The sequence below is a fragment of the Dromaius novaehollandiae genome, chromosome 8, assembly GCF_036370855.1.
Source record: "Dromaius novaehollandiae isolate bDroNov1 chromosome 8, bDroNov1.hap1, whole genome shotgun sequence".
Classification (NCBI taxonomy): Eukaryota; Metazoa; Chordata; class Aves; order Casuariiformes; family Dromaiidae; genus Dromaius; species Dromaius novaehollandiae.
This window is the reverse complement of record NC_088105.1, coordinates 25,190,827-25,216,170: the sequence shown is the minus strand read 5'-3', so window position 1 is coordinate 25,216,170 and position 25,344 is coordinate 25,190,827. Positions and strand designations below refer to the sequence as shown.

The 25,344-nt window shown below is 36.4% G+C and overlaps 1 protein-coding gene across 2 annotated transcripts; it reads right to left on the bottom strand.

The window, feature by feature from the left end:
• Positions 1-24,950, bottom strand: ODF2L (outer dense fiber of sperm tails 2 like). Of its 2 annotated transcripts, XM_026116552.2 has the most exons (18): positions 24,817-24,950; positions 24,057-24,176; positions 22,574-22,732; positions 21,669-21,832; positions 20,854-20,968; positions 20,049-20,180; positions 18,933-18,995; positions 16,945-17,016; positions 14,031-14,147; positions 10,633-10,818; positions 9,678-9,787; positions 7,961-8,096; positions 7,315-7,425; positions 5,810-5,914; positions 2,642-2,727; positions 2,390-2,552; positions 1,400-1,525; positions 1-174 (listed from the first exon to the last, which is right to left on the bottom strand). In XM_026116552.2, the coding sequence occupies exons 2-18, from the start codon at positions 24,162-24,164 to the stop codon at positions 46-48; spliced, it is 2,082 nt and encodes a 693-aa protein (XP_025972337.2). In that variant the 5' UTR covers positions 24,165-24,176; positions 24,817-24,950; the 3' UTR covers positions 1-45. The 2 variants fall into 2 exon arrangements, 1 of the variants encoding a protein (XP_025972337.2); XR_010390223.1 differs by lacking the exon at positions 2,390-2,552.
• Positions 24,951-25,344: the final 394 nt, after the last annotated feature.

Genomic DNA, 25,344 nt, shown 5'->3' with positions numbered 1-25,344 from the left:
TGTTGTAAGGTTTCTTTATTACTAAAATAAATGAAATGAAAGAATTCAGCCAAACATTGTTACATATGAGGCTTTCAAAAACTCCACATAATTCTGCATGCTCTGGGTCTTGTTTTCTGACTTCTGCAGGCTGTTCTCCAGCTCTTTCAAGCACACTTCCTGGTGCTTTTCATTCTAAAGAAAACAAGAGAAATACAATGCAAATTAGAAATAAAGCACAAATCAAAATAATAAAGTTTAGGTACTAATTCTATTACAATCTAAGCTTTTATATGCCCATCTAAAGTATTCATTGGATCTACAAACCTGAAGGCTCCCAAAAGAACCTCAAGATATTGAAGATTTATGACCGTTCATGACCAAAATGAACCTGCTTGAATAGGCTTACAATCCAAAAAAGGCCTGTGAATGTAGAAACTAACTTTTTAAATTTTTATCATAAAAGATTCCTAACAGCTTAATTCTACTATGGACTTACAGCTCTCTCTCATGTTGATTTAAAGAAGATCTGCTGATAGGTTTTCTATCTCCAGCAACTAAACCAGCTTCAGAGTGTAAAAGCCCCAGTCTCCTTCATAAAACAGTAGGTTTTGCCTCCACTCACTTCCTCTCACTTGTTGAGAATCCAGGGGAAGAATAATATACCTTTTTAGTGTCTTTAATTTGATTTTAAATAGTGTCATAGCTTATTATCACTGATCAAAGGACAAATTTCTAACTGTATCAAAACTTTGATTAAACAAACGATATGCTATTACTGGTTTAGGGAATTCAGACAAGTCTTCCATGGTATTAACAGAAAATGTTCTGCAATTTTCTGGATTAGTTAAAAAAGAAATCAGACATAACCAGTTTTAGGTTGGTTTTGGTTTCTAGATTTTCAAAGAATATTAACCATCCAAAACATCTGTTCAGCAGAGCCACAGTCTAAGAAGGGAAGTGTCAACTTATCAAGCCCTAGGCATTTAAAGGCTTGACACTTTCAAAATCAGAACATCTGCTTAGTTAGTAACTATGTACGTGCAACATGCTACATAAAGTGACTGCTTTTCACAAGTTCCAGTAAAATCAGATTTCCATATCAACTCAGAAAAGTACCACTATGTTGTTATGTAACTGTTAACCATTTACTCAAATGTAGGTAAGCTTACTGAACTGAAAGCAGCCTTGCTGGCAAAACTGGATTGAATAAGAGATGTAAACTCAAACTTCTTCCAGTGATTTAGTAAGATAGACTAGTCATCTGGTAAGTATTTTAGATATGTCAATATACAAAACACATTGTCAAGTTGAATTAATTTGCTATTCTCTAATGTATGTATCAATTCCATTAAAAATGTATTTTTCAGTTAATTTTATGTAACTTATTATGTAAAAAAAGCCAGCATTATTTACTCACATGATGAAACATACAGAGAAGTTGTTTTTTCTCCTCTTCTTTCTCTCTTAATTCAGTTTCAAGAACTAGCATTTTTGTCTGTAGGACTTGTTGCTTGTATGATATTTTTTCCATTTCTTCAGATACCTATAATGGTAATGAGAGAGAAAATGATGTATTGTAATGATTAATAGCTCTGTTTCCTATTCAGCTATTTCCCACCATTTCTCACTTCACAGATATTAAACAAACCTGGGAAGCATTCTGACTCAATTGGACCTAGTTTCAATGTGGAATAAAACATAATAATTAATGAGAGGGGGACATCTTGGTAACTCATTTGTAAATAAGCCAAACTTGAGATTTTTTTTTAAAACCAAACAATACCCTCAGATGGTACTGAGAAAATTCAGATAGTTAATTTCAATATGATTAATTTGAGAGAGAAATTACAGCTTCATACATATTTTCTGATTAAAGTCATATAATTCACAGTAATCTATATTCCTACATTTCCTTGCCTGTACGATTTAGTTTGCATCCTTTCTGCAAATGTCATATCTCTGCTTAGTATTAAAAGTGTGCAAAGCCTTCCTCTAAAATTAGAAAGATTTCAACACCAAAGTCCTTGAGGGTTGCATATTCCAAAGAAAATGAGAAAAAGGTAAGATTAAACTCTTATTCTGAAACTTTTTGTTTTATGTGTGGATTTAAATATTAGGTGGTTAAAGCATTTTGTTTGATTTGTTGATAAACACAATGGCAAAATATCGCTCCACTGAACTTTGTCATTAATTTCAATAGGATCAGGATTCCACCACGAAGTCGAATAGTGCAATACATATTTAAACATGCAGAATTTCCAGCAGATAGGCTTTTCAGCATTGCTCCCTATATGCAAAATAATCTTGTCCCATCTTTCCTTCTCAAGCATATTTGTTTTAAGGTTATTTTTTATTTCTAAATAGAAAATCACAAGTAAGATGAACAGACATATTAAACTGTCAATACCATTTTTCTCCCTTCCTCCAAAGCAGCTTCCAGTTGTCTGGCTAAACCATCACACACTGCAATTTTCTCTTTAAGCTGCAATTTACTGCACTGAAGACTCTCATCTTGTTTTGCAAGCTGATTAGCAAGTTCTTCATTTTGACATTCCATCTTTTTTAACTGCCTTTATGCAAAAGACATTAACATATTACACTTCATTATAGCAAGAAATGTGTAAAAAATTAATTGCAATCACTTTAAAAAAAAAGTTACCTTTCAAGATCTTCATATTTCTTCTGAATGTTACAGTTTTCTTCTTCCAAGGAATGACTGCCCAAAAAAGCTATATTGTCTTCCTCCTGTGAAAATAACAATTCCTTTCCGCTAAGAGACCAACATTCAGGATACTACAGACCAAAGCAACCTTGCCTCTTAAAATCCAATCGAATGACATAATTGTAAAAGCAGGCAAAATCTTATATTTAAAACAACTAAAATACAATCAAAGTAGCAGACTTTGGGTGAACACTTAGACTGAAGACCTGCTATGTAAAAAAGTGAAATCCGAACAAGACTCTCATAGTGCCCATGCAATTTTTCGTATTAGAGTTGGCCAGGTCTACCTCACTGCAAACTTTGACTCTTAAGCTTTAAATTCCCTTTTAAAAGGAGTTTCCTCACACTACAGTCACATGAAGCAGAAAACAAACAAACAAAGACATATATACCAGTTGTTATTACAGAAGAACAGCTTAGCATTGGCAAAGGATATCAGAAAGTGGTGAATATTTATAATCAAAAAAGACAATCAGTAGCAGAAAAAAAGGGGGAAGCCAAACTGTCTTCCCCCTATCCAGCATCACAGGATCACATGATCAAGGGCCAGATCAGACTCTCTAAAGGACATCACGAAGATTTAACACCAAAATTTAACTGCTTTTATTCAAATTAGTTGTTCCACCAGACTAGTGGTTACATCCACAATTACTCCATGATACTTAAGAAATTTTTTGCATTTTGTCAGGAAAACCTACAGTTAGATTAAAATTACATACTTAATTTTATATACATACCTCAAAATTGATTGTTGCTTAAGTGCTTTCCTAGGCAGAGATTGATTTATGAGCTTATGAGCGTTCCTGGTATGAGTGTTTAGTATGATACAACAAGAATAGATTTTGATGCTATTTGATGCTATAAAGATGATCTTGACAGGAAATTTAATACAAAAGTCAGAGCTATTTTTTATAGGCATATAAAGCCTGTAGGGACACACAGAGACTTATTCTGTTTCAGCTGAAGCCAAGGTAAATTTTCCCCACTGATTAACCGATACAGGAAGATCAAATCCCTTTCCTCTTCTACTGATTTGAACATCTTCATCAGTTATGCTGGCGGAGTATTCTCTTCTACTTCAAAGCACATTAATAATAATAAAAAAAACTAGCCGTACCATATAAATTGATGTTCATACACAAAACAATCTATTTGAATTCATTTTAAAAATGAAATAGATAAAACATAAAAAATATTCAGATTCAGGCTTCAAAAAGAAAATACAGGAAATAACTAGAAATTAGCTTATCAGAGCATATTTTTGTTTTGTATGTTATCAGTACAATATAAGCATTAAAATATTGAAGTTTCACAGCATCAAAAATATACGATTACCTACAACGATTTATCTGAGCAAATATTGTCTGGTTTATAAATTATGCATTAAAAATCGAATGAATGTGGAATTAAATTATTCCACTAGATATAAATAATCACTAGCATTGCACATCTATTTCCAAGGAAGAATTCTGCAACAATTCTCACAACGCAGCTATTCAAAAGGTCCAAGGACTTACTCATTTAAAAGACATAGAACCTGAAAGCAAATATAAGTACTAGACTTTCCTGTCACATACTGAATCCACCTAAATACACTTGACAATAGCTTTATTTGCATTGTGCTGTTTCTGCAGAAGGGGCTTTTGCTTTATGAAGCAAATAACACAGGGAAGGGTACAAGCACAGAAAGGAAAAAGAAAAGTGTTCCAAAGACTTTCTTCCACATAATTTTCTTACTTATCTTTAAAAACTATGTTCTTAGCACCTGAACCTGCAGCTCCCTAAGAGTTTTGCACCTCTGTGCATGGATCCTTTGACAGGACATAAGGTTTTCCTGATATTCTTGCAGCTTTTCTTCAGCTGCTTTCAGCAAGTCACGAACATGTTCTAACTCCTTTAAGTCAGCCTCCATTTTGCCCCTCACCTGCATGTTAGCATCACAGGAGAAAAATGTAAGTGAAAAACCATAAATTAATTGTTGTAATACTTGATGGCTTTCCATGTAAGTAATAAATCTGAAATTCTACATGTTACATAACATAACCTATTCTATAAAATACTGACAAGGTGACAAGTTCACCATTGGAGAAATTTCTCTCTCTGACTATATTTCAATAAAGAATCAGTAACACTGATGGTAAACATTTACAAATTATGCAAATTTTAGCAGATTATTGAGAAAAAAACCATTTTTTAAAAAAAGTCATAATACATTTTGTAAGAAGGCATACAAGCGAGCTAAGCAGCTTACAGGAGAAATTCAGACCACACAATTATTACAGTGTTTGAAAAGAGGGCAACAACTAATGCCACAAAAGCCACTCACAATGCTCTGCAAGTATGATTTATGGGATCAAAAAGCTCCATTCTACAACCAAATTATGGAAAAATGAATAAAGTTTGTATAAAATAAAATAAGTATGCAAGGCACTTCACTGTGAGGACTGATCCTATTCTATAAAACCATGGCAGGCAATGCAGAACCTGTCCTTGCCTCAGAGTCACTGCTTAAAAAAATATGTATTTTGATGAGCAATGGCATTGAGGAAATTGATTTTCCTAACAATTTTTTGTATTCTGGTGCTTATGAAAGTGCTATCTGTATTCTAGTATTCAGCTCCACCTGCTGAAAAAACTTAAAATTAGTCCATGGATTCTCTGTTTTAACTGCTAGTTCAAATGAACAACTTATATTGCAAAGCAAAGTCTTACAGTAGGTTGCCTTCCCCATCCAACTTTTTTTCTACAGATTTTCTGTAGAGAGATCTAGCTTTAAAACCAGCAACAAAATCCTATTTTTAGAAGCAGCAGAAAGGATTCTCAAATTCTAAAATAACTGTCCTTAATAACTAATAACTTCTTAGTCACGATGCTAGGAAACATTTCTCACCTGTTTGCAATTGTGTAGCATCCAAAAAAACCACAACTGCTCATAAGCAACATTTAGGAAAGCATTTACTGCACTTAAATTCAGCTTTATAGATGGAAAAAGAAAAAAGGAAGACAGACAGTACCTTATGACTCCTAATCAGTGGATCTCAACATATGAAGAAACAATGTTCTACAGAATTGTGCAGAAGCATACTTTAACACTGCAAAACTTACCTTATCTACTTCTAAGCATTTGGTTTCTGTTATTGTTTTGTTTTCATTTAACACTGTTCCATATCTAGATTTCAGTTCTTCTGCTTCTGTTTGTAATTTTTGCACCTAGGACAAAACACATTTTTATATATATTTTCAAAAGTTCTTTTTTTAAACAGTAAAATATAGAAACATAGTTATCAAGTAGAAAGGAAAACCTTTTGTTTCTAAATACAATCTTAGTCTTTGTCATCATCCACCACAGCAAATATAAAATGGGAGACAACTAGCTAGAGAGCAAGAACAGAGCATTTGGAAGCAAGAGTGCAGAAATAAGCTAAATTAGTTAACACACTGATGCCATTACACTAAACACCAACTTTTAGATACTCATATGCATTATAACAGAGTAGACTCCCTAACATGAGCCAAATCAAAGAAGAAAGCACTAGAATCTATTTTGTCATAATGCAATGATAATTGTATTGTTTCCCCCTTTTTTTCAAATGTATCCCAATTTGACAGATTCATGTAACATGAAGTAGTCTGAAAGAAGAAAACTGAATAACACTCCCCACAACCTAACAAGCCCTTAGACCCCCATTTAATTTTCAACAGCAGAGAATGAGCTACAGTTGTGCTACAGAAGTTGCCAACATGACTCACTCTTCTCTCCTAAAATAACGAGTATCAGTCAATGACAGTCCTCACCTGAAGTCACCAAAGCCAGGGGTTAGGGAATTTCAGCCTACTTCCTTGTTAAGGTTGGCTCTTCCCTGCAGCCACAACACCCATCTTGCAGCTGGTAAAGACTAACTGCGGTACTACGTGCCATGGACAAGGCACACCGATTGTACTTAAGAGTTTGTAACAAGTCTTTTCTCTTGTCAGTGATTTCAAAAAAAGAGGTGTAAGGACAGTCAGTGAAATGGGGCCTATAATACAGCAGAAATATATAAAACTTTAAACCATTGCTCTAAAATTGATTCTCTAAAAACAAAGCCAAATACAAAATAGGAATTGATAAAAAGCACATTTTTAAGTCTGTTTTGCATCTATTGCTGGTGTTTTCCTATGTAAATAAGGACACTCTCAGACTGGTACTTGAACACTGTTTTACTATTCTTAGGAATGTAAAATACAGATATGAGTGATGAGAGGTAAAGTATCACTGAAAAGTAACCAGTAAAGACTTCAGACTGAAATTTAATTTTTTAAACTGATTTTACGGTGTTGCCAATTTGCCTATTAGAAAGCAAACCTTTTCTAAGCAAGTATGCAATCAGTTCTGTTGGCTCCAACAAAATCACTCAATTCAATAAGGATTATGGGTACTGGCAAAGGTGCTGATATTACTCTTGGATATGATTTGTAACGGTACTGTCTTCTATGAGCCTCAATGTTACAGCAGTATTACAATCATTGCAACAACAAATCTCTTTTATTACAAGTAAAACCTTTATCATTTCCTCAAAACTGTTTATAGATCTAACACCTATACTTGAACATTCAAATATGCTAGTCACCTGATTTTTATACTGTTCAACAAGGTTTTCCTGCAGCTTTGCTTTTTCTTGCAGGTCTAGCAGTTCAGTTTCAACAGAAACAGTACTGGTTTTCAACACAGCAAGGGAAGCCTTTATTAAAACATGGAAAAAATAAAAATGTTAAGAGTGTTATTAAAATATAACACAATCTACAATATTATATTACTACCAAAAGAACTGCAGACCTTAAAAAGTGTGAAAAAGTTATTTGTCCTGTCAATTAAAATGATAGCCTGCAGTTCATTTGCCAGTTCATGAGGATAGTTACTATGAAGGATAAATACAATACAAAACTGTAAATCTTTTAAAAATTGAAAATAATTATCAAGCTGAACTCAGTTCTTATATTTATAAAACTTTCAAATTAAAAAGAATAGTTTCTAGTTAAGCGATTTTGTAGCTACTGAGAGTAAAATAAATGGCATCCTGGTTAAGCAGATAGTGTTCTTAGCTTTGCCAAAGGTTTCCTCTGATAAATTTTCAATGTCTCATTTTCACCTACCAGATGGCAAAACTTGTTCTTCAGGTTTGGGATCTCTAGACAGAAAGCCAAAAGGGAACTAACGGTGTTACTTTACGAATATATCAGAAATGCAGAGTCATTCCACTGTGATAATAGTCTCACCTTTAATTTTTCATTTTCCAGGTTAATGTTTTCATTTTCAGAGTTAACAGAATTTAGCTTAACAAGAATTTCCTCATTTGAGTTTCTTCTGCACTCCTCCTTTTTCTTCAGATCTTCCAAAAGGCTTGTAATCTGCCTTGTTAGATAGGCAAAAACTTCTGCATACTTCACACATAATGCTTCCAAAACTTGCATTACACAGATTAAATTATACTTTACTATATAAGCCTTCATTGTTCTTATTTCAAATATCTTTAAAAACACACAAAAAATAAGAAAACAAGGGAGAATACATTTAAACATCCCAAATAAGCAGTAACTATTGAAGTAGGAAGTTCTCTGGAAGAGAGATGTGGTACAATTAAAGGATACCCAACAAGTGGACCTAGCTTAATTATAAATAAATTTATTAGCTAGAACACACAAACATATTTCCAAGGCAACTATGCATATACCACTACACAATAAGGAATTTATAGGGGCTAGCAGATAATATCTTACCAGGAACATATTATAATGAGCTTAGGAATAGCACTTCCAATTATCAAAAGCAACAAATACTTCTTTATACCATTTGTCTTTTGAGCAAATAAAGTTAGACAATGAAATCTGTTTTGCTCTTTAGTTAATCATAGACTGCCTAGTATCGCAGGTCTTGTTAGAGACATTATTACGTTTCAAGCAAAGATACATTTTCAGCTAAAATAAAAACAGCAAAAAACAGTTGCAGGTAGAAAAAGTACTTGAGGCAAGTATCATAGTTGTTTCCCTTTTCTTATTCTTCTCTATATTTCTCCTTATAGACCGGACCAACAGTGGGCTAGACAGATTTATGGCCTAACTTCATGTACCTGTTCTTATCTTAAATTTTAAAATACACTGAAAATATCTTCTTAAAAATTAGGTCTTTGAAACAAAAATAAAACCCAAGCCAAATTAATGTGAGCTATTAAGTATTTGAGCACGAATCAAGTTCTTCATAAAATATATATTCTGCCCTAGACCTAGCATAAAGGGACCTATTAGTTTCTTTTGCTTGTTTGAACTGGAATCTGTATTTCTATTCATAGAAAAAATAAAAGGATATGTTCCACTGTCTGCCAAAGAAAATGGCATTTCCTTTGTGTACATTAAGATGTGACTGAGTAGTGGATTAAGACTGGATAGTTTTGTATTGCTTGCCAGTACAAGAATAAATTAACTGAGCATCTGAGGGGAAACCCCATTCTACACTCCAGGGTTAGTGGGGTGAGGCATTAGTGCAACTGGAATATTTTTCTGCCGTTAGCCTGCAGTAGAAACTGGAAGCCAAAGTGAGGAGCTTCTTCTATATTGCTGTAGAGACCAGGATTAACACTCAGGCTGAGTTACTAACACTCAGGTTACTGTTGAATCAGTTAGTAAATAAATGATTTGGAGGAAACAGCATAGTAGCTACTGGCAACCCTAGGTTGTTAGGAAGTACGCAGGGGAAAGAACACATTCCTTACTTGTATGGTAGACTGAAGTTATAGAAAAGTTGTGGAATACAGCAAAGAGAAGGTTAAAATTCTTAAATTTGTTCTAGTTTCCAACTTCTAAATTCTGCTCACAAGTTTAAAATATGAAGACATACATAAACTTGTTTACATGTCAACACTGAGTACTACACAACTAAATATCAAGATCATTATGAGACTACAGCACTAAAAAATAGACCATCAGCAGTTTAACTTACTTCTTAAGATCTTCTGTTTGAATTTCTAACATTGTCTTTTCTTCTACCATCCTTTCATGCTGTTTTTTCCAGACATTGGAAGTGGACAGTATCTCAGACAGTTTGACTTCCTGGAAAATACATGAATTATATATCATGTAACATAAGAATGCCATTAAAGAATGCCATCTAATTCTAAAAAAACTTCTAAACATAAGAAGTATTGAATATAAGCCAGATGTAACTGGATCTACATAGTACAAAGCAATGTAAATTTTTTCTTCTTGTCTCAAGAGAAAATAAACAAAACTATACCAATTTAAAAAAAATTAAGTCTAAATACAGAATTAATTTTAAAGCAGAGCCACAGTTAAACACTGCTACTGTATATCAACTGTAGAACACACTAATATTTCAAAATTTAAGATGAAAATCTTTTCTTACAACAAAAATACCTGTCTGCAATACCTCTCTAAAACACAGAAATTATATAACTTAATACCAAAATCGAATTCTTGCCAAAACTCTTTATGAATAAAAAATAATAGCTAGATAAGAAATGCATAGTTTGGTTAAGTTCCTCACAGAAGTATGGGTGACTAAGCAACACATGCTATCTTGAAAGTACACTAACTCAACTAGCGTATTGTACTTCTGAGCGTAGTCACTGTACCACCACAAAGGTCTTATAGGAAGATCAGGAGAGGTATAACTGAAAGCTGATGAGACTCTTCATATTTACTACAATTTGAAGTGTATAACCTCATGGTTTAAGACATTTTAGCAAAACAAAGACCACAAATGTAGTAATAAATTGCATGTCACTTAAATCAACCTTTCCCTTAATCCGGGAGAAAAAAGAAAAGATACAAGCACAGCATGATCAACCAACTTTTCCTATTTTCTAAAGGTGAGTCTCCTAATTCTTCATTTTAAAACAATACAATACAACATCGTTCACAATGTAGCCACTCACACGTTCTCTTATTCTGGAGGTTATATTTTCCACAACTGCTTCAAAGTGTTCAGCTCTTTGTTTCTGGGACCTGGTTGCTTTTTTCAAAGCAGTCTTCTTTTGCTCACTTTTTTGCCTTAAGGCTAAAATCTGGTGCTTGCATTCACCAGCTTGAAGTTTCCACTCTGCTATTTTCTTTTCTAGGGCCTGCAGTACAAATAAACATCAACTCTGTTCAAAACCTGACCTTATGGATCAGGTTTTGACTTATCATAATCAGGAACAGCAATTACATTTGTGACTTGTTTGCATTAAAGTCTCTGCATCTCAAATCTTGCAGCTGACAGAAGGAGCTAGCCCAGGGATGTACACAAGGAAGAAAGAAGAAATACGGCTAGGGAAACTCATGAGAAAGATGAGCAAGAGAAGAGGCTGAGGAGGTGCAGAAACAGGAAAAGGCAGGAGTAGGAGGGAAGACAACAATCTAACCATCATAATATACTCTTGAAAATGAATGCAGAATTTCAATGTTGAAGGCACAGCAGAGCTGTTAAACTGACTGGTGACGAGAAAAAAAGTGGCTTCATGATCCTTTAGTGACTGATCTCTGTAAGAAACATCTTAATGACGCTACCAGTGATATTCACTGATGTAGTAGCAGTCTGTGCTCTGAACCTACATAGTGAGCATGCATATAACTAAGGCTGGAGATCAATATAACTTCATATGAAATGTGCATATGAATGTTAAGATATTGGATTTAGGTTTTTAAGTCAAGAAGCTAGGAAAGGCTGAGGTCTTTTCTTGAATATATGCATTATGATATGCTCTCTGATTACATGACAATATACTATTTTCTCACAAGATCTCTGACTTCTTCCAGTGCATATAATGGCCTTGCTCTATTAATGAAATAGAATTATATAAAGAAAAAACTATTTCTTATGGAAATACTGCCTTACATTTTGTATTCTATGGGTAGTGAGTGAGACAGGAAACGCAAAAAAAGGATAAAGTGATGCCTTGCCTAGTGATTAAAATTGATTAAATATAATTAATACAGGCTATTATAAAGCTTAAGCACAAGGAGGTAAATCAACCACTGCAAGGACAATTAATATCTACCACTTCCTGAGTGTTTAATTTTGCAGCCTCCACACATTTTTAATGTATTTATTTACACTATCAAATGTATACAATGCAACCTAGATTAGGGCTGGGTTCCACAACTGTCATTACATTACCATTTCTATTGTTTTTAATGTTTCTGACTAACTAGATTTTTACATCTGATGAATGCAGTTGTACAGATCCCATCCAATCCAGGGAGCTGACCTCTCTAACTTCCTGACATTTGTATTTTCATCAGCCTAACACTTTTTATTTAAATGTGAATGCAAAAATAATAGACATTAAAAACCAGTATGATGACATACAAGAAAAGCAATACTGCACCATGCTTCAAGGAGGATCTCAGATACAATTATTTTTAAGGTGCTACAGTTTATCAATAACATGAACAAGGTACCAGCAGACAACTACTTCCATAAAGAGAAGTGCAAGTTCCATTCACATCATCTATTACTCTTCTGCCAAACTATGGCAAAGTAAATATGCCAGCTACCTGTAGCACTGTAAATAAATTTGTCTCAAGTCACTGATAAATATCCTAATTTGTCAGACTGATTGAAAGGTACAATAAAAACATGCATTGGTTTTTTTTCATTCGAGTCTCAGTCTGATACTTAACCTAATGTGTGTTCTATATCAATAAAGATCAGAATGACATGCCATTTACTTAGTGACTATACTGATTCGCCACCCTTATTCATGATGCTATTTGCCAATTGCTATAAAATGTCCATATCATGCATGTAAGAGTACATCAGCCAGTACAGGTCCTGCTAACGGCCCTAAAACTTACCCATGATCAATGCAAAATGTAATGTGAAAGGTGGTCTCAGATTACTGGGACTCAGCAAGAAGGAAAAGTACTACTTCCAGATATGAAAAGCAAATATGTAGGAAACACTTTTCATATATACATGCTTATATGGTATTTAAAAAAACAAAAACAAAACAAAAACTTGGAGGAAAACATGTTCAATGAATGGAGCAAATAGAAAACCTCAGTCTATGCATGGCTTTCTTTAACTGTTGATAAAAGTTGTTGATATAACTGCTATCCCCTGTTATAACCGCAGGAGGTCATACTCACGCTAAGAATGAGTGCTTTGGGCAGTATTCAGTGGGTCAGGAAAATTGAAATTTAGAATTAATTTCATAAACATAAGGTTAAGCTGCCTCAAGTTTCTGTCAAGATAATAAATCATCACCAGGATTTGAGCTGGCAACAAACTTCAGCATTTTTTGAAAAACAAACAAACAAAACTTTTAAATAAAGATTGTGTGAAAACAGTTACAGATCAAGCTACTTTATACAGACATCATTTAATAAAAATGTTGTCCAAACTCTAATAATTTTACTAACTAGAACATGAATGCAATTTTTCTTCAGAAGAAAATATGAGTTTATAGAGACAAAAAGTGATTTTTTTTTGAAATTGAGTTGCTGAAGGTTCCTGAACAGCTTCAAATGCTAACAGCTGTAGGGGATGTAAGCTATTGAAAAAAACATTTAGAAATTAGCAATACATTGTTTTGCAACCAACGCTTTTTCACTTATACCTGTGTTCTTTACAAGTTTCAAATACTAAAATCTAAGGCCACATACAGGTGCAGTCTCCCTGACACAGGATCTGTTCCTTGTTATCTTCTAAAACTGGCAACTGCTAAAAATGAACAAATTTGCCTCTTGCTTGTTAGAACAGAAAAGGGAATTCATTTCCTTAAACCTACCTTAAACAAAGTGAGGTTACACTTTAGTCTTAAGTGTTTCTGTCTGTAGGACAGAAGTTTATTGACTCCTTTACAGTCAATAAAGAGAGACAGATAGTGATTCGTCACTCATCTTCAATCATTATAACAACTCACCCTGATAACATAGCTATCTCTTTCTATGGACTATACATGGAGCTTAGACAATTGCTTCAGAATAGCTATCTAACTCCTAGAGAGTACAGTTAAGGGAGTGCAAATGCTTATATGCGTACATAACTTCTCTTCAACAGAACTACTCGTATGTGTTCATTCAGATGCATTCCCCAGGATGTTCTCCATGAGTCTATAGTAAAAGCTGAGAGAAGCAGAAAAAATAATTTGCAATTAAGATAATGTGTTTATGTAGATTCTGAAAACTATAAATGCTTATGTTTTTTACTGTTTGGGATTTTTCTTTTATTCAGAGTTTGATATCAAGTGATATTTTAACACTTAACTCAAATCTGAATTAACCTCTGACCACAGTACGGCTTCACTAACTTATAAGTAAACTGAAAGAAGGGAAAAAATACGTTGACCTGTATTTTCACTTTTAATTCATCATTCTCCACTTCTTTTTTCTGAATCTGACATTGCAGGTGAGTTTGTACTGCTTTTACTGATCTTGTCAAGTGGTCCACTTTCAGTACATTGACCTAAGAAAGGGAAATGAGCACAAATCTATTAGTCTGTGGAGATATGCCATACAACGCTATCTAAATTCCTTCTACTGTGCTGCACAGTTTCTAACTCACATTTGAACATCCTCAAAAGCTGAAAAAGATAAAACATGCTCTATAAGTAAACTCACAAGCAGTAACTTATTAGTAATGTTATGTAATGTTAGTAATGTTACCAGTATTACAACTGGATAGAAAGCTAACAATAAACCAAAATCACAAACTTAAAAGAATGTATGTATAATTGATGTCTCATATTTAATTTGATTCTACTAGTAGTATGAATGGGGCCTAGAAGCAAACTCAGAAATCCAAGGCTGAGCAAAGGCATCTAGTTAACAGGCTCACTAGGACTAGGCCACACTGATCAGCTCTATCCTCACTAATGAGGCCTGAACCAATCTTCATTAAACACCAAAGACCACCAACTGCTATTAGATGTATTGAGCATCTACATTTAATTCAAGCTCTAATTCCAGAAGGATATATAAAAGATAAGGGAAAGGCAACTTGTATGTCACCAGAATTTACATCAGCTGATTCTATGAAACCCCTTTCAATTGGATTCCTTTGACTTTTTCTGAATGAGGAATAATGAAAACAGGGAAAAAGAAATCATATTATCAGTATAGACTAGAAGCGCATTGCAATGCACTGGTGCAAGTGTTTGTTACAGATACCAGTAAGAAAGCACTCAGACTCCGTTAAGGTAATGATTAAAATACCATTTATTGGAGATAACATGAGAAGAGAGAAGGGATTAGCATAGATAATCTTTCATCCCTTTCTAGTCCAACCTTCTGCTCAAAACAGGGCCAGCTATGAGATTACTCAGGGCTTTATCCAGTCGAGTCTTGAAAACATCAAAGAATGCAGACTATACAGCTTCTCTAGGTCCCTGTTTCACTGCTTGATATCATGAAAAAGTTTCTCCTTATATCCTCCTGCTATGCACTTCTGTGGACAGCCTGGCTCTTCTCCTTCATAACCTTTGCGTAGGTATTGGGGGGCTGTTATTAGGCCCCTCCCAGCCACATCTTCTCCAGGATGAAGAAGCCCAGTTCCCTCAGCTTGTGCTCCAGCTCCTGACCATGTTGAGGGCCCTCCACTGAACTCATTCCAGTTTGTTAATGTCTTTCCTGGTATTGGGTGGGCCACTGTATCTAGATGTGGTCTAATGAGTGCCGAGTAGAGAGAGCAATCACTTCCCTAGATCTACTGGATCCGCTCTTGTTAATACAGTGCAGGCTTTCTTTACTGCCAGGGCCCACTGCTGGCTCACATTCAGCTCGCTGTTCACCAGACCCCTGAGGTGCTTTTCTGCAGAGCTGCCCCCAACGAGCTAGACTCAGCCAGGGGTTCCTCCTTCCCACAGACAGGACTTTGAAGTTGTCCCTGTTGAATTTCATAAGTCATTGCTCCAGCCTGGCTAGGTCCCTCTGAATAGCAGCCTGGCCCTCAAGCATATAGACTGGTCCCCATAATTGTGTGTTATCTGCACACTTGATAAGCAACCACTCCACCTCCTCCTGGAGGTCATTCATAAAGATGTTAAATAGGAAAGGTCCCAGGATAGGTCCCTGCAGTACTACTGGCCCTTAGGTAGAGTTTAACCCATTAACCACTACCCTCTGAGATTGATCACCCCTCCGGGACTGATCATCCCAGCAGCTTTTCATCCATCTGGTCGTCCATCCATCCTGACCACAACAAAACATATTTTATTGGCAATGATTTAAGTTCCAATTTTGTACTAAAGTGTTTAATCCTGTGTCCAATTAAATATAATTGTTTTTTATTTTACCAGGTAAGTCTGTTTGACATTGGAAGCAAGGCACACATGTTAAATCAACAAATTTGGGGTGTTCTGTCTCTTTTGGAGCAGTAAATTGGAATAAAGTGATAATGTGCAGGCAGGCCTAATGGACTTGAACTCCAAGATGTATTCATGGAAGCTAGAGGCTGTAGAGTGCTTTCTCTCAGACTGTATAAGACTAGTGGAGGAAACTGCATTGAGAAAGTGGTGTGTTCTGAAACAAAATTCTTTGTTAAGCACAGAAAATTTCTTAAAGCCCCAAACAGTTACAAAGATCAAGGTACAGCCTTTTCCCATTAAAGATCTAACTGCGCCTACTCTATCCCACACCAACATTGAGTCACATTGCACTGTGTATACCTAAAGCTCACAGTAGGTATATACTACTGTAACACAGATTGCTAAGCTAACATCACACTACTTCTGAAACTGTCGTCATATTCTCTTAGAAGTAATACACTTCTCTTCCCTTGCTGGTTCCTGCACTGAAGCCCTTCCTTTGGTTCAGAGAATGAATGAGATCATCCTAACCTTTGGAGGTGTTAGGTCTGTTGTCAGTTCTACCCTTCCCTGTTTGTTGAGTTTATAGTCATGAACACTAACTGTGAACAGCATCTATTTCTTTTGCCCTGTATATCTTCATGTTATGTACTTTTTTCAGGACTACTACAAATTTGTAAGAAAGAAGCCACAAGGAGGTCCAAATCCATAAGTCTACCTACATGCCTCTCTCTGAACTGTGGGGCATTAGTGTTAAGGGTAATCTGTACTCTTTGCTCCTCAGTAGGTTTGGATACAGTCTTGATGAGTTTGAAATATCTGTGTAGAAAACATGTCTTTCGGGGATTTTTTTTCATTTATCTTTAAAATAATTACTTTTCTCAAAATTTAAAATTTGCAAATAAGAATCTAGTACATTAGGACAACACATTCATTCCTAAGGAACTGGTCACTCACTTTTTCAAGCTGAAGCCTGGATGAAAGTTCTTTAACATGGTTTTCTCTTTCAAGCATTTCTCTCCTGAGATTCTTCATGGAAAAAAATATAACAAATAAATTATTTTAATGTCTGTACGCAACAATTGTACTCAACACAACAGCACTGCACACTGATAAACATTTCAGTTATAAAAATAACTGAGATTTCATTTGTAATGACACACCACAAACATTCCCATGATATTTAACATGGAAGAAATTATGACCCCAAATAGATACTTGAAAATGCGTGATGAAATGTAACATTTCCTGTAACTGCATATATCATCATAGGTACTATATTGATTGATATCACTAAGATTTGTTTTGGAACATTTACCACAGTTTCCTTCAAATCAAATTGTTCTGAATATTTTTCTTGTCATACTATTTTAAAGAAACAGTACTATTTAAAAAAAAATCACATTACAGGCAGTAGGAAAAAAAGGGCAGAAAGAAAATGGAAAAGATGAAAGGAACAAAACAAAAATTTAGGGACCTCTCCGGAGTTTTTAGAAAACAAAAAGCAAATACGATATAAACAGATATAATATACATTTGTGAACAAAATCCAACTAATGCATTTTTTGAGTGGAGAGCTCCCTAATTTTAAGTCTTAGGTTGCTCTATACAAGGGTGTTTGATCTTTTCACCAAACAGAGAATGATTTTCAAATATAAGAGTCATAGACAGATTGTTTTCTAAGCTTTACATTTCCTGGTTATGTTACCTGGAAATCACATGCTTTCAGTTGCATTCTGGTTATCCATTACTGGGTTAACTTTGGATAAATTACAAAGTGTAACTTGAGGGTTTAAGGTGATCAAACCATAGGCTACTGCAGTGACAGTCCTCTCTTCTTATCCCAGGTTACAAGGGATACCCTCACACTGAGAATGCTCTAGTGAAAGGACAGGAACGCGGTTGGGAGCAGAGAGCACAGAATTATCATTTTTGGCAGCAGTTCAGTTTGATCCATGGAGGCAGGCCATGGAACTGCAGGATAGCAGCTCTCAGTGCCTTGATTTTCCTCATCTGTTACATGAGACTAACACCTTATTCTAATCTTAGCACCAGTGTTTTTCATAACATCAGTGTTTAGTCATAACATCAGTGTTTTTAAGCAGAACAGCTTGAGTGACAGATGTCTCATTCCTTTTTGTTCAGAATTTGGGCACATTTAAACTTCCAACCTTTTCATTCTAAAATCAGAAAATTACTCTTGGAAAAAATGTTATATTTCTGTAAAAAAATTAAGTGTAATAAAAAGTATTAATATTTTTCCTGTCATGAAGCAAATTGTCCAGAGTCAACTTTCCTGTTTTAAGCTTCCCATTACTAGGATATTTCTTTCCTCATTGCTGACAGATGACAAATATATGAAACCAAATCAGGGGTTTAAATTCTTCTTCTTCCTTTTGCATTCAAAACTGTCTTACCTGATCAACAGCACTACTGTTTGAGTTATGGTTGTAACTTTGTGGCAGAACCAGACTATAAAATTATTTTTAAATAATCACTTTGGGCAGAGCAAAAAAACAGAAAAGCTACAAGTTCATTGTGTTACCTGCTCAATCACATCAAAATAAAAGACTGGCTGTACTTGCAAGAATATTGCATAATGCAAAGCCAACATGCAATCTTAGGAAAATGTTTATCTTATTTACAGTAACCCTAATAATTACTCTGAGTCTACTCTACATATAGAACAATATACAGTGCATTCAACACTGTAACAGAGGTGATAACAAAATCCAGCAAATATCACTTCTAAACTAGGTAATAATAAAATAAAGTGATGCTGACAGTTCAAGGTTCAGTGTTCATATAAACAGGAATTCAAGGCAGCAGTACACTCCCTATTCTCACCCTTGCCACTGCCATGTGAAATTGTATGATACCACGATCTAGTCATTTTTAGCTGTATGGCATAGAAAACAGAGAGGCAGAAATTTTAATTTACTTACAGTATTTTGGGTTTCATTTTCACTTAACTTCTGCACCAAAGTGTCAATGTTTTTACTGCTTAACTGCAAGACAGAAGCAGGAGAAGTTAATAAATTACTTCAGATTATAATTGATTTAGGAATTTTCAATGGCATTTGGTACATATAAAATCTCTCACACTCATGAGCTATTTAGAGTTGGTGGATGGGTTAAATCTTAAAGATTCAACTTATTTTTGGCACAGAATTTCTCAGAGGGGGAAAACAAACCAGGGTTATTCCATATGCCAGGTTCCTCATATATTTTAACTAAAAAACACTCTAAATGCTATAAATACTTAAGTTTTACTTGAGCAAGTAGTTAAATAGTAAAAGCACTTGTACAATTCAAAATAGTTTAAAGATTAATATCAAGCATTAAAACTTTCCAGGAACTTCACATAGATATGAGAAGTTGAAGGACAAAACAAAAAAGATTGTTTGTGGTCTCCCAAACATCAACCTGCATTAACTATTATTACAAATCCAAAGAATGTATGTGACTATACCATTTTAACTATTATTTTCATTTAAAAAAATCAAATTTTTCAGAAGGGAGGCAGCTAATTTTCAATGAAAAAAAAATTAGACTGATGGGACTTCCATCTTGTAAATGCCAATTTCACTAGTGAGAGGATAAACCTACTGTTTCCAAGGACATAAGATGAATCAGCATCCCATACTATTAGACCTAATCCAAATTCTGAATGACAAGAAGGTAACAATCAGCAGCATGACGTGTCCTGGATCATGGATGTACCAACAATGAAATTACAAGCTGCAGAATGATGGCAGAGCATCTCTCAAGTCAAATTGCATTCTAAGCCTGGCATATATGCTCCAGTATGCACTGTGCTGGCTCTCAGAAATATACTGAGCTTTGTATTATGAATTAAAACAGCTCTTCCCAAGCTACCTGGCTCCCCAGACCCCTGGAGAGCACTTCACCTCACTGATGTCCCAGCACTTCCTTTATCTTAAAGCAATTCCCTGACGGATGGCCCTCTTTCCCTCCACAGCCCAGGTACTCTGAACCTATCCTTGGCACTTTATTTAAGGCTCCCACAGGAAGCTCATGATTGCTTCGGATAATCTTACATGTTTATGTTCTGTTGTTTGCAGTAAAAGCCACAACAATCTTTTTGTGCTTTTGAGTGTTTCTAATTCTTTTATCAGCAAATCCTCTTGTATAGCAATAATTGTCATCTCTGATGTCGAAAGTTTACATACCTGTTAAAATATCATAACCAAAAATATATTATACACAAAGGAACTGCAATATTCCCTCAAACTAACATCTATTACTAATATTTAAATTTTGTTCTAAAATACAGTCACCACAAATGCATAAATGTTTGCAGCTACACAGCAAAAAAACAAGACAAAACAAAAAAATGCTGCCTTATTAGTGTTTAAACAGTGTATGAAACATACAGATTCCTCTCCCGCTCTAACAGAAACAGCAGTGGTGTGCTACATTCAAGTAGAATATCTAGCTACTGCACAAATATTGCATGCAAAGTCTACAATTATAAAGGTAATAAATGCATGTATTCAAATCTGCTTGTAAAGGATACAAAAAACTCTCTCTAATAAATGACTAACAATGCAGTAGCTTGAAACATTGACCATACACTTACGGCCTTAGGGTTTCCGATAACATCTAACTCAGGTTAAAAACAAGAAATTCACACCCCTCTGTGCCTTTCAAAAAGTCTTTTCTGTAGCCTCTGTAAATGTGACAATCATTTGCATTTGATCAAAGATTTAAGCTTTTCTGAAGTAAAGAATAATAATTCTACAGACATTGATAGAAGCAAGAACTTGAAACAGAACACCAACTTATTTTGAATTCAGTGCTTACCATGCATACAAACTTTTGGTGATGTTAAAATATACTTACATTTGTCTTTCTATCAACGAGGTCTTTAAAATTTGGCAAAAACTCTTCTGCTAAATTAACTGCCATTTCTGCTTCCAAAAGCTTCTTCTGCAAAGCAGTGTTTTCTTCCATCTGCCTGATCACACGCAGAATAATAAATACAATTTGACTTCTGTTAATAAATCACCAAATAAGCAAGACGTATATACTTAGTTAATAATAAGAAATTCTACAACTAAATTCTTTTAAATCTGCATAGTGAAACTTAACTCAGGTATGAACCTCAGGCTTCTCTGTGGCATTGTTCTCAAAAATATATTTAAATTTGTTTGCTTTGTACTTACCACTCAGAAGAACACTTGCCTCCTACAGAGACATATTCTATGCCAAAGATGAAAAGTTCCAAATATGATCTCTAGCATTAAAAATGTATTCCAGGAAAGGCTACTATGGCTTCCTCCTAACCATAAAATGATTCTTTAAAAACTGAAGGAACTTTTTACTAATTGAGCTTTTTATGTTTGTATTAGGTGGTTATATTAGCTAAATACACTATCATTCATTGCTGGTTTTCATTCATGAGTAGCACTGCAAGATTTTCACTGAAAATGCAGTTTCTCACAATCAAAAAATGAAATCAGTCTTTCTTCAAAGGGCCTACACAAAACCCAATATATCCCAACACCAAACTACGTCAGCTCTCTATCCAGGCACTCACAGGTCAATACTTAAAGAATGAGCACATACTCTTAGACTTCAAAAACTAAAAAAGCCTACAAAAACATTCTTTATTTCATGAAATTTTATAATCACATTTCTCTTTGCCTAAAGCATACCTTCTCACCTCACTTTCATTCAAATTGTGTTGTACGTGGGGTTTTTGTAATCTTTTTTTAAGCAGTGGTGACGGTTCTGTAAGCTTGAGCTCATGTTTATCCACACATTCAGTACACGGACCCCAATTCTGCTTCCAGGCTTCCTCCTCAGCATGCACTGCAAACTTATAAAAATTTTATTCAGTTATATTTTAATTCTTTCCTGGCTACACTGAGTCAGATCTGCTACCATAAAATAATAAAGTTGTAAACAGGAATTGTAGTTTTTCTGCCCACACAGAAATTAATCAGAGGAAAGGGATATGTTTAGAAGACTTCCCAGAACTGAGAAGTAAAGGGCAACCTGAGGCAGTCACATTATCTTTCAGTTCTCGGATAATTACGTTCCCCATAACTTCTCTATAAGCTCATCACTTCTCTATAAACCTCCTTTCTTTCTCTCTACCAGTGAATAAAAAGCCTAATGCTGTAAGACAACTACCACTGTCTAGGGAACTCAAAGGATCAAGAATATTATCTTCAAAATTAAAAAAAGTTCAGAATAAACATCCATCTGTTAGCTTGCAGGAAGAAGAGGTTAACTTTTGTGACTTTTGAAAGAAAACTATGAAAGTTAGCAATGAAAAAATATATTTAAAGAGCTTTCTATTCTTCATTTAATGAGGCTTCTGTGCAAGTCTGATACTACACTGCTGTTAAACAAGACTATATTGTGATTTACTTCCTGTCTGAACATACATAATCCTGCAAGGACCTTCCATGCAGGAACTCAGTGCACAGGACATAACAAAGAAAACTTTCAAATATATCTAATAAAGATGATAAGACTAAATGTCAGTTTAAGATTTACATAAGAAATTTATATTCACATTGCTTCTACATTTATGTCTTATATGGTTTCTTACTTGGTGTTCTAGACTGTCAGATTCTTTGCTTAGATCGGTGAAATATTTTCCATCTTGGCCAGCTTTTGTAGTGATCTGATCATCTTTTTTAAATGGCTGAATCAGTGAACAGAGTTTTGCTGCTTCTCCAGATGTAACACCCGGCACACACATTTTTCCCTGAAAAAATAATCATAATTATATAACATTTAGCATCATCACTGTTAGGATATTCATCTTTTTACTTCGGGGTATATCAGCACAAAACAAGTCATCTTTTCAGGAGAATTATTTAGGAGGAATTTTAAAAATAAAATAAAACTGTCATGGGTAAAATCCTGTGGTATTATAGGATGCGCTCTCCAACTGATAGCTCATGAAATACACCTACCGCATAAGGCAAAGGCAACTAATTTACCTCCAGGAAGCTGAAGGCTAAGCCTTGCTCAGACACTGGTAGTACGTTTCACAGCAGAGTTTATCCCATTTGGAGGCAGCAATGGCTTTTCCCTTTTCCAGAGCTGGAAAAGGCCCTCACTTTGCAGGGCTGCACGGGAAAACAGTCCTGCCCCAATCACAAGTCCAGACCCAGCCGTCAGCACCCGTTACACAAACGCATCCCACTCCCCTCCCATCCTTGTCGGGCACTGGGAACCTGCCTTCTCCTGTCTTCACCATTACTGCAGCCTGTGCCCACCCCTTCTCCAAACATCTCTCTCTGACCCTCTACCATCACACTAAATAGTATAACTGATGCTCCCCCAAGCACTAGGTTATCACTGTCTGCTCTGCTCCATGCTGCTCTCATCATCCATTTCTCAGTCTTTCTGAACTGGATTTTCTTTCCTTCTCCACTGATCTGGACCTATTTTTTCCAGCTTCCATACTGTGACAGATACATGCCCTCCAAAAAGATCTGTCAGGCTAAGGGTTTGTTTTCTTCCATCCATATCTCCTTAGTAACGTATTTGAAAAGTCGTATGATAGAATTCAGGGAGATTCCCAACTAGAAAATTCACTTCCTCGCAAAACCAGAATGTAGACTGTTCTGCTTCCAACTCTTGTCATAGGGTAAGTAACTACACTCAAATCACTTAACTTCTATTTTTTATACTAATGTTTCTTGTTTTATTACAGTCTTATATTTCCTGGCGGACTTCAATTTGTGTAACACAGTGTAGGTCGCTGTATCTTTTTCTTGGCTACATAACCAAAACTAACTTGTTGAATTTGGTCACATTCACTGAAAGCAGAATCTTAGAAGAGTAAACATTGTATTTAGTTTATCTTAAGTCATCTATATAGGCAGAAATGAACAAACAAGATTTTTTCCATAGTTTCAATACACCATTTTTATATCCACCAGTCTCGCCCATTTTTTGAAATATAGTCTGCTTCCCATCTGTGGTCAGGAAGTAGTTTTTGAAAAAAAATGGTTTGAATCTTGGTAACAAACCAAATAAAAGGAAAAAAATCAAGTTTAACAGGAATAGAACAAACTTGCCTCAGTACCATCTGGAAGGAAATGCCTTTTCTGAAAATCAGAGTTCAATAAAGGAACAGTGCAGTTACGTGCAGGTAAGGAGGATGATGATGGCGATGATGACAACATTTTGTTCTAATTCTGTAGGAGAAGTTTGTATATGTTAACAGGTAATACTATTCCAAGAATGAGTAACCGAAAGAGGAGGGAGTGGTATCCCAAGTCAGTCTCACTTGAAAATATGCTGTACCAGAGCAATTAAACCCAGTCTCACGACAGACTTAACACACACGTGCATACCCGGTGAGGCTGTTCGCTTAGTAATCACGTATGCAGTACAAAATTCGCACATTTGTGTCAAGAAAACTTAATCATCCCCCACATACAGAAAACTGAACACACATGTCGGAGAGGGCGAAGCTTGCCGGGGAGATTTCCCCCTCCCGGCGACGGGCCTGGGGAGTGGGGCACAGCGGGGCACGGGCACCTCCAGGGGCGGCCCGGCCCCGGCCCCGGCCCCGGCCCCCGCCAAGCCCCCAGCTCCTGCCCGGGGCTGCGGCCCGTCCAGCACCGCCCCTCGGCCCTCACCCATGATCCCACGCAGGGCCCCACGGCAGCGCCCCTCAGCGTCCCCCGCCATGGGGCAACGTCTCCTCAGCAACCCCCGTGGGGCAGCATCCCCTCAGCACTACCCGCCGTGGGGCAGGGCCCCCCTCAGCATGCCCCCGCCGTGGGGCAGCGCCCTCGCCCCAAGCCCAGGCCCCGCCGCCGCTCCCCTCACCGGGCAGCGCCCCGCCGCCGCGGCCCGCCGGGAGCCGCTGCCCGGGCAACCCGCGCCGCCCCCACGCCGGGCCCGGAGGCGGCGCCGCCGCGCAGGCCGCGTCCTGCCGCTCTCCTGCCGTGGGGGAGGCGGCGGCGGCGCCGCGGGGGCCCTGCCCTGCCCCCAGCTGCCTCGCACCTGCGGCCTCCCCTCGGCCCGGCCCGCCCAGGCCCCGCAGCGGCGGCCGTTAGGGCTCAGCACCCTTTCCGGGGGGGGGGCGCGGCGGTGCGCGTGCTGCGGCGGCGCCGTCCGTTATCACCTCGCAGCTGAGCAGTGAGTGTAGTTACACAGAAGCTTTCACTCCTGTTCATCCAGAGAATCTGAGCACTTTTTAAGACTAAAGATTCATCAGGACTTCTAGGATACCTCTCCTTCCTCTTTCTAAAGACATTTGTATGGCTCAAAACTAGATTTCATACAAGCGTCTATAAAGAAACACTGAGTCTACTCTATGCAAGCAGAAATTTCCCATAAACTTGAGTAAGCTAA

Excerpts from the sequence above, each read along its gene's own strand:
- ODF2L (XM_026116552.2), bottom strand. The coding sequence starts at position 24,164 with ATGTTGTCATCATCGCCATCATCATCCTCCTTACCTGCACGTAACTGC. Across the intron at positions 17,017-18,932 it reads AAAATGAAACCCAAAATACT|AATCTCAGGAGAGAAATGCT; the intron begins GTAAGTAAATTA and ends TTTTCCATGAAG. Across the intron at positions 2,553-2,641 it reads AAATATGAAGATCTTGAAAG|GCAGTTAAAAAAGATGGAAT; the intron begins GTAACTTTTTTT and ends TTTTGCATAAAG.